The 15,113-nt window shown below is 46.5% G+C and overlaps 1 protein-coding gene across 1 annotated transcript in view; it reads left to right on the plus strand.

Moving 5' to 3' along the window:
* Nucleotides 1–15,113, plus strand: part of LOC142312732 (uncharacterized) — a 157,143-nt gene that overhangs the window by 30,337 nt on the left and 111,693 nt on the right. Inside the window, exons 9-11 of the mRNA XM_075351720.1 lie at nucleotides 1,709–1,806; nucleotides 1,897–2,008; nucleotides 4,022–5,066. Coding sequence (XP_075207835.1) covers nucleotides 1,709–1,806; nucleotides 1,897–2,008; nucleotides 4,022–5,066 — 1,255 coding nt within the window. The remainder of the gene's footprint in view (nucleotides 1–1,708; nucleotides 1,807–1,896; nucleotides 2,009–4,021; nucleotides 5,067–15,113) is intronic.

Genomic DNA, 15,113 nt, shown 5'->3' on the forward strand with positions numbered 1-15,113 from the left:
TGCACATAATGTCATGCTAGCCTCTGGAGACCCAGTGCTGTCATACCTGTTTGATGCTTTGTTATGGTATTTTAGCAGCTGCTACTTCCTATGGCAGAAACCTTCGTCATTATGCCTTTATCTACACAAATCTGTCTGTGCTTTGTATTAGCCACAAAGGTTTTCACAGTGCAATGATCACGCATTAGTTTTCGGCAGCAGAAAGATCAATTTTTTCCTATATTGCTTGAAACCTATGGCCTGCATAATAATGTGGAACGTCTTTTTTAAGCAAGTTTCCTTTACTTGGGCTCATCTAGCAAACTAATTATCACAGGTGTTTGAGATTGATTTCAGTGATCCAAAGAGCCTCAAGACACAAAACCATCCATTTTGTTTATTTGAAATACAAGAAATGAAATCTATCATATTCAAATTTCATAGTTCGGAACGAGGTGTAGATCTGGCTTACGTTTCCTCCATTTTCACGTTCATTTTCTTGAAGTCTATCTTGTTAACTGCGGGTGATTCAACAAAAAACGCAGTCAGATCAATGGTACATGCCACTGAGACACCCCATCCTGTGATCCTCCTGAGTCGCTCCACTGCCGTGTCAGCCCCACAGCTCGCCGGTAGATCAATGATGCCCGCCACCGCGACACCCCCGCAGCCTGCCGGCAGATCAATGGCGCCCGCCACCGCGACACCCCTGAGCTCACAGTATCGCTGATAATCCTGAGTTGCAACACCCCCTCCTCTGAGCCCGCAGCATCGCCGTGCTTCCTGTGACCATCCTGAACCTCTCCACCACCACCGCTCCCCCCTGGTGAGCATTGGAATTAGGCCTAAGCCACACGGCGAGAAAATCGGTGCGAGTGGAGTGCGATAAAACATCGCATTCCACTCGGACCAATTCTAGCCTGTGTGTCAGCGCACATGAGCGAATATTTTCTCACCCCTAATCGGACCGAGAAAACAATCGCAGCATGCTGCGATTGTAATGCGAGACTCATTTCTCTGGCACCCATACAAGTGAATGGGGCGAGAGAAAAATCGCACTGTACTCGCGGTACACCGATGTACCGCGCATGCAGAGCGAGAATCGCAATAGCCGGCTACGAAGGAGAGAGGGACATAAATCCCTCCCCTCCTCCGTGCCGGCCCGCCTTTCTGCAGCACCGGCCCGCCCCTCCTGAGTGCCGGGCCGCCCCCCGCAGCTGAGGTCCGCTTGTACAGTCGGACCACAGTCGCAGGGACACTAGCATGATACTCTGCTCCCACTGTGCTGCCAGCGTGAGTCGAGTGTCATGCGAGCATCGCACTAGTGCCCCGTGTGGCCCCAGCCTTAAGATGCACTAGGATTGTAAGACAGACCCTCATTTTAACATTAAAAATTATTTTTTCCTATTTTCCTAATCTAAATTTGGGGTGCGTCTTATAAAACGAAAAATACGGTAAGATTTGCTTATCAGGGCTGTAGAAAAATGTGTATGGATTCTTATTTTAAGGGATTTCGATCCCAGGAACATACAGAAGGCATACAGCACAAACCTAGGCTTCAGAAGCTTACAATCTGCATTTAAAGTAGGAAATGACCATTAGTCATAGAGGTCGTTTCCAAAGTACCTGCTGAATTCTAATGTGGTCCTCTAACACTGCAGTCAGGAGAAGTGTTTAGGAACAGCTCAGTCACAAAATCATATGTGGTCACTATGTATTTTTATTACAGATGGAAGCAGTAGAAGACATACAACAGACAGTTCCAGCCCTCCATGCTTCCAGGATGGTTCAGAGGACAACCACAATGCAGCTACACGGGAATATCAGGTAGATCGATGTGTCCATGTCTGTATGATTTACTGTATATAGCCTGTATGATTTATTTTCACTGGTATTGTGCTATATGTGCGCATTTAGGATGAAAGTTTCCTCAACATTAAAGTTGAACATGTAGATGATGAAGTTGACACATCCATGATGAACAGTCATCACTTCATGGAGATGGAACATTCTACAGATCTCTACAATGGTGAGCAATAGCAATGCCTGACAAATGCAGAAAAAGATCATATGATAATCCTGTGCCTTACCTATTCATGAGCCCCCTCCCTATATACTAAATATCTAAAAAACATGGGGGCAGACCATAAACCAAGCAATATCTAATTAGGCACCTAACCTTGGAGTTTTGTGTGACATAATGTTTTTTGTCTCATGTAATATTAGATGTAAATCTGGAAAAAGAGAAATAATGTGTGAAAGGGAACTTGTCACATGTAAAAACGCCATTACTCTGCGGATATAAGGATAATCTGCAGGTTAGTATCGTTTGAAACCTTCCCGGTGCCTGCACATTGAACCCCACTGCCAGGAAGAAATGAAGTTTATTCCTCCCAGCAGCATTTGGGATTCAGTCACGGGGGCGGCACCTGTGGGTTCAGTCACTGCTTTGTGTATGGAGACCGGCGGATGTAATCACGCCCCCACACACTGACTGACCATGGCTAAGCATTACAACTGGCTGTCAGTCAGTGCAGTGGGCGTGATTACAGCCGCCGGTCTCCATACACAAAGCAGTGACTGAACCCGCACCGGTGCTGCACCCGTGATTGAAACCTAGACGCTGTCGGGAGGAATCAACTTCATTTCCTTCCGGCAGTGGGGTGCTACGTGCAGGCACTAGGAAGGTTTCAAACGCTACTAGCCTGCAGATTAACCGCAATAGTGTTTTTACATATGACAGGTTGCCATTAAGTTCTCAATTGTTATGTTTAATAGATCACTTGGGTGACTTGTTAAAGCCACACATGTCCTTCTTGTATTGTCTGTCAACACTAAACAGCTGGGTTTCATCAGCATTCATTGATAAATAGATAGACATAATCTACCTCCAAGCCACTTCAAAATCTGCACTTTGCTGTAAAAACACTGTAGATTACACAATTGCAACGTTAATGTCTTAATCCCTTCTCGACATGACCAATTTCGATTTTTGCGTTTGCCCCGTCACTGCGGGGGCTGATGTGAGCCGACCAATAGCACGTATTGGCAATGTCACCATTTAAAAAAGACTGTCGGTGATTCACAGCAGCATCTAAATAGTTAACAGCCACAGCCAGAGCTCAATTTCCACGACTGCTGTTAGACACATATGCTTGCTATGTAACATGGTTGGCATCTACCGTGTATGGTGGGAGCTTAGCTCCTGAGCTCCCGCCACATAAGGTAATCCCAGCAGAGAAGGTAGTTACGCCCATATGCATGAAGAGGGTAAAAGCACCTAAAAATTCCTTAAGAGGTGCTTGCATATATAATAGGGATTACAAACCATAAGATGCTGTCCCATGAACATCCCTCTCAAATTGTAACACTACTGCAAAAGAAAAGATCATTAATATAACCAGAAAAGAAAGAAGATTCAGTTATAAGAGAAGCGTGTCTCGAAAAACAAATATATCTCCATGATGAGTAAACATTATGGGGCCATTCATTTTATGCGTTCTCACATGTCCACGGCAGATTCACTAAAATTTATGTCAGAAAATGGCATAAATGATAGTAGAAATATACCCAAGCCCATGATGGGTGAAACCCACATACGTCCACTACTGAGCCACCCCCAGCTTAAAAATGTTAGGATCCCAATAAAAAACAAACAAACTTTAGCTACTGACATTTGGCCGTGGTTCCATACCAGTGGTTTTTGGCAATACACTTCTCGGAGAGTAACAAGACTTGTTGTGTCACAATGCAGGCTGCAGCTCATCAATATTCTGTCTAGGTGGATGTCCAATTAGATGCGTTAGTAAAGGTTGCAGCTGATGAGCAGCTACGTATTGTCGCACGTGGCACAAGTTACTCTACGGGAACAGGGGCGCCAACATGGCTGGAATATCACTTTAGAGGAGAGTATATACTGTTTGTATTTTAATTTTGGGGTTCGAATTAAGAAGTGGAAAACCCCTTTAAGAGATTGAACATTGTATATGCTTATTACATAAATTTACTGTATTATGCAAATTATTTATTTTATCTTTAATAGGTGAATCTGACAATGGAAGTATCTCGAAAAACCACCATGTTTGGACTTCAAATGATGATGAAACAGAGCAAAAAGTCATTGGCCAAAACTTTCAAAGAGAAAATATACCCCCAGTCCTTGAAAACAAAGATCTGTCTACAAATGCCTCACAAAACCATATGGCCCAAAATATACCACCAATCCCTTACAATGGAGATCTTACTTCTGATCCCCCTGATCGCTTAGAATATTTTCCTGAAGCTTCATATGTTATGGCACAAAACCTCATGACCCAAAGTGTACCCCCAATGTTTTACAGTGGAGATATATCATCTGAACACTTGGATCATTCTTTGGACCCATCCCATATTTATATGCAAAGTGCAGACCTTATAGGGAGTACAATGTTTCCATGTTTAGAATGTGGGAAATGTTTTACGAGGAAATCAAATCTTGTTGTGCATCAGAGAATTCATACAAGTGAGAAGCCATTTGTGTGTTCAAATTGTGGGAAAAGTTTTAGTCACATGCAACATCTTGTTGAGCATTGTAGAATTCATACAGACCAAAAACCACATTCGTGTCCAGAGTGTGGAAAATGTTTTACACTAAAATCGGACATGGTCAGACATCAGAGAATCCACACTGGGCAGAAACCATTTTCTTGCCCAGAATGTGGAAAATGTTTTTCCTTGAAGTCAGATCTTGTCAGACATGAGAGAATCCATTCTGGCCACAAGCCCTTCTCATGTTCCTACTGTGGAAAATGTTTCACCCTCAAATCGAATCTTCTTACACACCAGAGAATCCACACAGGGGAGAAGCCATATTCCTGTTCTGAGTGTAGTAAGTCTTTTACTCACAAATCAAATCTTATCCAACATCAGAGAATCCACACTGGAGAAAGGTTGTTTCCTTGTGACCAATGTGGTAAATGTTTCAATCAACACTCCGTTCTTATTCAGCATCAGAAGAGTCACATGGAGGAGAGGCCCACACTGCTTTATTCTGACTATACAAAGTATTTACTACAGAGGTCAGATCACACATTTATGGAAAACTCTTAGTATCGGGGTCATGGTTTAACCTCTACAACCTTATTAAATATGAATAATCTCTTGCTTTGTTAAATTTTGTGCAATTAATATTAATATTTTGGTGTAGAGATGAAAACAATTCACCCTTTGATTGAACATTTAAATGTACAAATAACATTTAGGAAGATTTAAAATAAATCTGTAAAAATAAAGAATATAGGCATGTAGGGCTGCAGCAGAAGTCTATAACAATACAAAATAGCTATAATACACACATGTGCATATGCCTTAAAGGGTTTGTATCAGCTCTAGGCCCTGTGCGCACGCTGCGTTTTTTACCGCGGTTTTTCTGCGGTTTTGCTGCAGAAAATGTTCAGAACCTTGCTGCAGTCCTTCCCCAGCAAAACCGATGGTTAAAAAAAAATGCTGTGCGCAGTTTTTTTTCACCGACAGGTTTTGCTGCGGAATTTCCGCTGCGGAATTAATGTGGATGTCACTTTTTTTCTGCAGGTACCTGCGGTATTTTACCCCATTGACTGTAATGTAATCATGAAATACCACAGGGAATAACGCAGGTAGCAAATTATGTGCGTTTCATTGCGTTATTCCCACGGTATTTTGCATTTTTCGGGACATAGTGATCATCACTGCCCTGCGTTTTGCAAGGAAGTGATGTCATTAGGAGAGGAAGAGGAAATTGAGCAGAAAGTAAACACACACAGATCACACTCACACACAGACACATATATAATGCACACACACATAGAAATCAGGCAACATACATTCGGAGGGCTGGTATTTGGCCAGATACTGCTCCCCATATAAAGTCTATAGGGAGCAGAATCGGGCGCACAGGGGTAGGGGCAAGCACTTCATACTTACCGATCATCAGCCAGCCGTCACCCTGCTGCTGCAGCAGCTCTTTCATCTTCCCGAGCTGCCGCCTATTAGGCTCATAACATATTCACGCCTTCCCTGCTCACCGGTGGCTGTGATTGGTTGCATTCAGACGACCCCCACGCTGAGTGACAGCTGTCTCACTGCAACCAATCACAGCTGCCGGTGGGCGGGTCTATCATGCAGTACAATAAATAAATAATTTAAAAAAACGGCGTGCAGTCCTTCCCCTTTTTGGATACCAGCCAAGATAAAGCCACACGGCTGAAGGCTAGTATTCTCAGGATGGGGAGCCCCACAGCCTAAAATTATCAGCCAGCAGCCGCCCCGGAGTTGCCGCATCAATTAGATGCGACAGTCCTGGGACTCTACCCGGCTCATCCTGATTACCGTGATGCGGTGGCAATCGGGGTAATAAGGAGTTAATGGCAGCCCATAGCTGCCACTAAGTCCAAGATTAGTAATGGCAGCGTCAATGACACGCCATGACTAATCTGTAAGTGACAGTAAATAAATACATACACCGAAAAATCCTTTATTTGAAATAAAACACAAAAACTACCCCTCTTTCACCACTTTATTAAAATCCTCAAATACCCCTCCAGGTCCAGCGTAATCCACACGAGCTCCCATGACGCTTGCACACTGATTCAGCGGCGTCTGACACATAGTACTCAATTCAGCCCCGTGAACAAGGCTGCAGAGGTAACTCCAGGACATTTCTCATGGTCGGTGATGTCAACACATTACCACTCGCGAGAACTTCAGGGCCTCACAAGCGGTAATAGAGTGACGTCACCGACCGGCACTGATCCTGCGAGAACTCAGATCCAAGGTCCCACAGGGTCACTACTGTATGAGAAATACTGTTGAGGGGGAAAACACATAATCAGAAATAAAAGCTGTAATATCTATCAACCAATCTATCCATTATCTATCTACCTATCCCTCTATCTATCCCTTTATCTATCCATTATCTATCTATCTATTTAATATCTATCTATCCATTATCTATCTATATATCCCTTTTTCTATCCAATATCTGTCTATCCATTATCTATGTATCCCTCTAGCTATCCATTATCTATCTATCTATCCATCCATTATCTATCTAAGAAGAAGAAGGAAATAACAACACTTTTTTTTTATCGTGCTTTATTGCATTGAAGGGAGAAAAACACAGGTAACAACCCGCGGAAAAACCGCATGCGGTTTTCTGGTGCGGTTTGCTGCAGGTGCGGTAATCTTTCAGAGGGTGCGGAATTTTCTTAAGAAAATTCCATTTTCTAGTGTGCACAGGGCCTTAAAGTTGTTACCTATTTATTGGATTGATGATGATTCACTGATCACTTTAGGTCTGGCTGCTAGGACCCCAATTAGTCCTCAGAATGGAATGGAGGTCATGCATTCATTGTCAGTGGGACTGCTGGAGATCACAAAGCTCTGTACATAATAATTTTAATGGAGCACTCCAGTGTTTTTGTTCGTTTTTTATTGCCATTGGGAATGGAAGAAGACCGCAGCGGGTAAGTATTTCAATGTACTCACTACACACTAATTGGTAACACAGAAAACAATTGCTGGCGTGCTCCTTTAAATCTTAAATTAAGCCCTATAAGTCCTGGGTATGACAGCTACAGATTCTTTGGACTGCAAATGTAGCTTGATGATTAAATGAATACTTGCACTAAAAGTCTGTGTAACCCAGGCATTATTCATTATTTTCCCGGCCACCGGCGGCATGTCAGCTGACTGCAACCAATCACAGGCGACAGGACGGCCGGTGGGCAGGGAAAGCAGTGCAAGTGTCTGCGGGTCAGTATGGTGATTGTGCATGTAGACAGAAACACATGCACGCTCCTGTCAGAAGTGTGCGCGGCTGTGTCGGTGATGAGCTATCAGACTCGTACAAGTCTGGCATGAAATCAGCCGACACAGCCTGCGCTCTCTGAACATGAGCGTGCATGTACACAGAAACACATGCACGCTCCTGTCAGAAGTGTGCGCGGCTGAGACGATGATGCTCGGTCAGACTTGTACAAGTCTGGCATGACATCACCGGACACGGCCTGACGCTCTCTGAACATGAGCGAGCATGTACCTAGAAACACATGCACGCTCCTGTCAGAAGTGTGCAGCTGTGCCGGTGATGCGCTGTCAGACTCGTGCGGGTCTGACATCACCCGACACGGCCAGACGCTCTCTGAACATGAGCGAGCATGTACCTAGAAACACATGCACTCTCCTGTCAGAAGTGTGCGCGGCTGAGACGATGATGCTCGGTCAGACTTGTACAAGTCTGGCATGACATCACCGGACACGGCCTGATGCTCTCTGAACATGAGCGAGCATGTACCTAGAAACACATGCACGCTCCTGTCAGAAGTGTGCAGCTGTGCCGGTGATGCGCTGTCAGACTCGTGTGGGTCTGACATCACCCGACACGGCCTGACGCTCTCTGAACATAAGTGAGCATGTACCTAGAAACACATGCACGCTCCTGTCAGAAGTGTGCGCGGCTGTGCCTATGATGCACTGTCAGACTCGTACAAGTCTGGCATGACATCAGTCGCCACAGCCTGCGGTCTCTGAACATGAGCGTGAATGTACACAGAAACACATGCACGCTCCTGTCAGAGTGTGCGGCTGTGCCGGGAATGCGATGTTAGACGAGTCCCTCACAAGTGTGATTATAACCTAAGAGAAATCACATGCGGCTTTTTTTTTTATTTAAATAAATAATTTAAAAAAACGATGTGCAGTCTTCCCCTAATTTTCATTTCCAGCCAAGATAAAGCCTGCTGGGGGCTGGTATTCTCAGCCCGCAGCCGCCCGGTATTGCCGCATCTATTAGATGTGACAATCCCGGTGCTATACCGGCTCTTCCCGTTGCCCTGGAGCATTGGAAATCAGGGTAATGAGGGGTTAATAACAACGCACAGCTGCTACTAAGCCCTAGGTTAGTGATGGCACAGGCGTCTATGAGATACCTCCATCATTAACCTGTAAATGAATGTAAATAAGCACAGACAGAGAAAAATCCTTTATTTGGAATAAAATACAAAAACACACCCTCCTTCACCACTTTATTAACCCCCAACACACCCCTCCAGGTCCAGTGTACTCCACACGAGGTCCCACGCCGCATCCAGCTTTGCTACATCTGAATATCACGGAAAGAGGCCATAGAGCACGACTGCTCGCTATGAGCTCCAGAAAATGAATGAGCTGCGAAATGTCACTCAGGTCATTTGCTGGAGGTTCCCACGGTCCTTCACCTGTGATCGCAGGTAACCTGACCTCAGGTGGCGGTCACTGAGTTCACAAACCTGCATCTCCTAGCAGAAAATCGCAGTTTTTTTGGCCAAGAGATGTAGATTTGATGCTGAAATTTTTACACCATATTCCTGCACCCAATCTACACCTCCTGGTAAAAAATGCTGTTTTTTGATGCATTTTTTTTGCTGCTTTTTTTTGTCGTGATTTTTGCCACTTTTTTTTGCCAGGAAGTGCACATTTGGTGCTGAACTCATCTGGACCAGATTTCGGTACCAAATTTCCACCTGCTGGCAGAAAAAAAAAAAAATTTAATCTTTGGTCAAGGGACACAAATTTGGTGCTGAAATTTTTACACCATATTCCTGCATCCAATCTACACCTCCTGGCAAAAACTGCTGTTTTTTTATGCATTTGTATTGCCACGTTTTCTTGTTCCGGCTCTTTGCCGTGGTTTTGTGCCAGCAGGTGCACATTTGGCGCTGAAATCGTCTGCACCAGATTTCAGCACCAAATTTGCATTTTTTTCTTACTTAAAAAAAATGATGTGCGTCCCCCCCATTTTATTATTATTATTATTATTTATTATTATAGCGCCATTTATTCCATGGCGCTTTACAAGTGAAGGAGGGTATATGTACAACAATCATTAACAGTACAAAACAGACTGGTATAGGAGGAGAGAGGACCCTGCCCGCGAAGGCTCACAGTCCCCATTAATGATAAATCTGACTGGGGGCTGGTATTTTCAGCGGATTCGGACTCATACAGCCCTACTCCCATCCCATGTGGGAGTAGATTGGTCAGCATGGTTTACTGATCCAAAAAAAATGGTCAGAACAGTGTTTCTGGCTCTGGCAGATCTCTTAACTTTACCCCTCCCTTCTCTCAATGTTGAAGATAGCAAGGATGGAGAGGAGGGTGTACAGTTTATTATGTATATAAGGAGAAAAGCTCCATAATCCTTCATGAAGTGGAAATCACTCAAGGACAAGGAGAGAAGCTGTGCTGAAGGTCAATGTGACGGATATGTCTGGACCTTCCGGTACTGCTACTGGGACCAGGTGCAGAAGGGACCAGGTGCAGAAGGGCCCGGCGATCATCCACACATTAATGGATGCTGTCCCTTTTAAGGGCTGGATTTAGTTTTGTTTTTTTTTTTCTGTTTCTTGCCAGGTTGGAGGAGCCTTTCCTCTAGCTGGTAATTAAGGCCTTTATAACGTGGGGTCTCCAGTGCGGGTTATACTCTTCACTTGGAGAAGTTACTTGCTCTGGTGTGCATGTTGCTTCAGACTACTGTAGCTGTATTTTCTGAAGATTCCCTCTCTAAGATAAGTTGTTGTTTTTTCCTTTTTCCCCTTTTGCTGGTTATTTTTGTGCTGGTTTTTCCCCCCGTGGTTTGGTGGGTGGTGGGATTTAGTCCTAGGGTCTGGCTAGGAGACAGGGGCACGTTGATGGGCCACACCTCCTAACCATTATAGGTACCTGTGGTTTGAGGGTAAGCGCAAGGCCCCCCAGTGTCAGAGTCAGCGCAGGAGGCCCTTCGTTTCCCCCCCTCTTTGTGTTACAGCCTCCCTTATTCCCTGGAGTCCACTTGCTGGGTGTCTCTTCCCACACCCAGCGTGACATTAAAACCCGCCCAAAATATTGCAGGATTCTTTAAAAAAAAAGTGTGTTGTTGACGTTTAACTTTGTTTTTGTATTATGGATCCTGTTTCTAAGATGACCCAACAACTTTACAGTCTCGCTTTGGAGTGACTGATATTAAAAAATCCATTCAGGAGAGAGTTGATGTCTGTTGCGGCCCGTTTAGAGCCAAAAATAGCGCTTCCTGATCGTGTCTCTATTATGATATGTACCGCCCCGGATACACCCGCTCGGATCCGTGCTCGTCGGTGGGTGGCTCGAGGTCTCCACGGACCCGGGGGTCACGTCGCTCTGAAAAGGGGGGGTTGGCGCTTGCACGTAGGGACTTCAGTGGGGAGGTCCACGGCCGGAGCCGCGGTTGTTTGTAAGGGGATTTGAGTTCGTTACGCCACCCACGGGTTGTGGTGAATGGATGGACACCACCACTGCCGTTGACTAGGCTCCTGGGAACGGTGTTGCGCAGCTTGGTGTTGACCCCCTCCGTGGGTAGGGGGGATGATGGTCCCGGGGGGCCCGAGGGAGGTGCTGAGGCGAGGGGATGGATGCGTGCGTGCGTGCTGGTGCGGCCCGAAGGCACTAGTGTACTCACTATGATAAAACACGCTGGAGTCTCTGGTAAACCAAACAAGATGATGAACGGTGCATGCAGCCGGCTGCAGTGTCCCCTTAACAGATTGGTGGTTTCCACCTTTTTCGTGCACCTCTTTAGTGTAAATGTTATGACTTATGCCTAAGCAACGGTAGTCCGCTCCCCGGCTTGCTGTGTGTCGGGAGAGCCCTGTTTGCCCGCAGACGCTGGCCCCTTGGGTCTCTATGCATTGGCAGTGGCTTTACCCTAATGGTTGGGCTGTTGTCTTCAGTCGGGTCTTGTGTGAGAAAGGTCCTAAAGTCCAGTCCTCAATCAGTTGATTTGACTTAACCTAGTTGTTTCTGGGCCTCGTACTGGGTCTGAGTACCCCTCCTGGTGCTCCGGTTTCCAATCGGTTCCCCAGTTCAGTACCGGTGGGCCACTGCCCGTCCCCGGTTCCTACGGTTCCACCGGCTGTAATCCCAGCTGCTGCAGGCGGCCACCACCGTCTGCCTCTTTGCCAAAGGTGCTTGGGCTCCAACCCAGACACCTGGTGTATACTTTGGCAGGCCTGAGCACAGGTCTGCCCTTGAACTTGACTCTCCTCACTCCACTGTCAAAGCTAATCTAGACTCGACTACTGTTTTTCCCGGCTCCGGGCCTGTGAACTCCTCGGTGGGCGGAGCCAACCGCCTGGCTCCACCCCCTGGTGTGAACATCAAACCCGGAGGCTGGTGGCAAAGGTTTGTAGTTTGACTGCTGTCACCTTTCTAAGCGGAGGGGTGTGTGTGCATGGGACTACCTGGTACGACCTGACTAGTCCAGGGCGTCACAGATATAATTGGGAGGGTCCTTATCTATTCAGGGTAGTTTGCACTACTTGGGTGCTGCCCTTGTCAGGGCGTAAGCAACTACATGGGCACAATGCCAGGCACAGTATCAGAGAGGCACATTGCCAGGCACAGTTGCAGAGGGATGAGGAGATACATTGCCAGAGACAGTTGAAGGCGGGCGAGGCACTGCCGGCCATAGCAGCGGGTGGTGAGGGGTTTGCTGACCAGGAGGTGTCTCAGGCAGTCGCTATACCAAGTGTGCACTTCTATGTTTCCTATGGGCACAGGTAGACTTATCAAACTTTGGAACTACAACTTCCAGACTGCTGTGATTTCATCACTATGCGTCCTGTCCGGTCTACCAATGTGTTGTCCGCACTGGGAACAGCTGCTGACTGATCACAGCTCTCTGATATCAGCCGCTCACCTCCTCATCGAGTCCAGAAGCCACTCTATGTTTATCATCAGATCATAGAGAAGGTTTTCTTCACTTTTCCCGCTGTCATGTCCACGTGCTCCGCCATCTTTACTACTGGAAAGTGAACTAACAGCGCAGGAGCTCGGTTGTGGCTACAACGATGATGACGATGCAGGAAGGTGCGGAGCCTCTTGTATTACAGCGCCAGATCAATTGCTCGGACGAGGAGCTGATAGCGGTTCTGACATGCACAAGGGGGAGGATTAGGCAGGGGAACCATATACTAAAGGAGGAGCTGTATTTAGATGAGAGAAGCCATGTACTAGAGAAGGAGGCTGTAAATAGAGGAGAGGAGCCATGTAGTAGATGAGGAGGCTGTATATAGAGGAGAGGAGCCATGTACTAAAGGAGGAGCTGTATATAGATGAGAGGAGCCATGTACTAGAGGAGGAGGCTGTATAGAGAAGAGGAGCCATGTACTAGAGGAGGAGGCTGAATATAGATGAGAGGAGACATGTACTAGAGGAGGAGACTGTATATAGAGGAGAGGAGCCATGTACTAGAGGAGGAGGCTGTATAGAGATGAGTGGAGACATGTACTAGAGGAGGAGGCTGTATATAGATGAGAGGAGCCATGTACTAGAGGAGGAGGCTGTATTTAGATGAGGAGCCATGTACTAGAGGAGGAGGCTATATAGAGATGAGAGGAGCCATGTACTAGAGGAGGAGGTTGTATATAGAGGAGAGGAGCCATGTACTAGAGGAGGAGGCTGTATATAGAGGAGCCATGTATTAGAGGAGGAGGCTGAGAGGAGTGATGTACTGTAGTAAGTAGCTGTATATAACGGGATAAGAGAGATGTACTGTGCAAAGCATGACCGCAGAACCAAAATCACCAAAAGGAGACTTGTTCTGATACACTACACCCATAATATAGTTTATTGGAGCATACCAATCATATATTTTATGTTTTTCGTACAAAGCTGTATAACACAAGACGTGGCCCCCATTACATCTCCAGGGTCTCTCACGGATTTCTAAAAATTCAGATATAATTTACTTTAACATCTGTCACTCAACTTTCCCAGAATCCTTAGTGGCTGATCCTCCGGCTCTAGAGCTGTGAATTCAGGGAACCATTGATTGCACATTTGCTTTTTATAGCCCTATGTCCTCTGCTTTGTAACTAGACAAGAAAACTGAACCCTGACATCTGTGCGCCGCGGACGGTTCACGGACGGTTCAGATGATGATGATGGCCGGGCCCCAAATGGGATGTTCATGTCTGTTCTCATTGTGGTGACATCAGAGGTGTATGGCATCATGAAATATGCAAATTCCATCCAACTTCATAGAATATGCAAATTGTATCTGACCACACCCGATGACTAATAAAGGTGCCCCGCCCACTTGCCTATGTCATCACTTTGTGATGTCACAATGATCAAAGGCTCTAAACAATCCGCTCCTGGGAGCTTTACAGCCATTTCTCACTTTTTACTCTAGAGGCAGGACGATGGAGCCGAACTATGCAAGCCAGAAAGACGTAAGTGGAGCTCTGGGAATATAAACCTGGAGCCCTGCAACAATATTACTTTCTTATATAGGACAAAGGACAAGAACGAGCCTTTGGATTATAAACCATGGAGCCTTTGGATTATACACCGTGGAGCCCTGCACCCTTATTGCCTTTTTGGAGGGAAACAGGATAAGAATGCTTCATTTTCATCAGAATGAAATAAGAGCCGATGGAAGACGACCCAGGACCATGATGTGAACCTGGTGACGTATACCCCTCCCCTGCTCTGTATCTGCTAGTGTCATGTAACCCTTTGGTGGCGTTTAATCAAGGCTGGTGTTATTCTATACCAGACCTGGGCAAGGGGCGGCCCGTAGGCCACATCCGGCCCGCCAACTCTCTGTGACCGGCCCGCCTGGTTCAGGGCGTCCTTGCTGGCCGGTCACTGATGAGGGCAATCTGACCTGTTGTCCAGAGCTCCAGGCTCCAGGAGGCCCGTGGTCAGATTGCCCTCATCACATGCTGCGTGCCGAGCAGGGCACAGAAGACAGATCCTGCAGCTCCGCACAGTCAGTGCAGGCAGCGGAACGCAGGAATCTGTCCTCTGTTCCCTGTCCGGCACCTTTTTCTGTGACACACGGGCGCCCTGATATCGTCAGTACGGCGCGCGTGTCATTTGAAAAGTTCCCGCCCGGCAGAAGAAGACGCTGCAACGGCGGGGCCTGTACGGAGAGAGGCAGCGGCTCCTAGCAATACAGCGTCGGCGCAGCCTGGGCATGTGAAAGAAGCAGCTCAGCGGGGGACTCGTACGGAGGAGCCTGAGGAGGGGACAATAAGAAGACAGGTGAGTAGTTACTGCGGGACAATGGGGGGCGGGCGGGGGGTAACTGTTGACAAATATTTGGGGTGTAGTGGTGT

Source organism: Anomaloglossus baeobatrachus, chromosome 5, assembly GCF_048569485.1.
Source record: "Anomaloglossus baeobatrachus isolate aAnoBae1 chromosome 5, aAnoBae1.hap1, whole genome shotgun sequence".
NCBI classification, from domain to species: Eukaryota; Metazoa; Chordata; class Amphibia; order Anura; family Aromobatidae; genus Anomaloglossus; species Anomaloglossus baeobatrachus.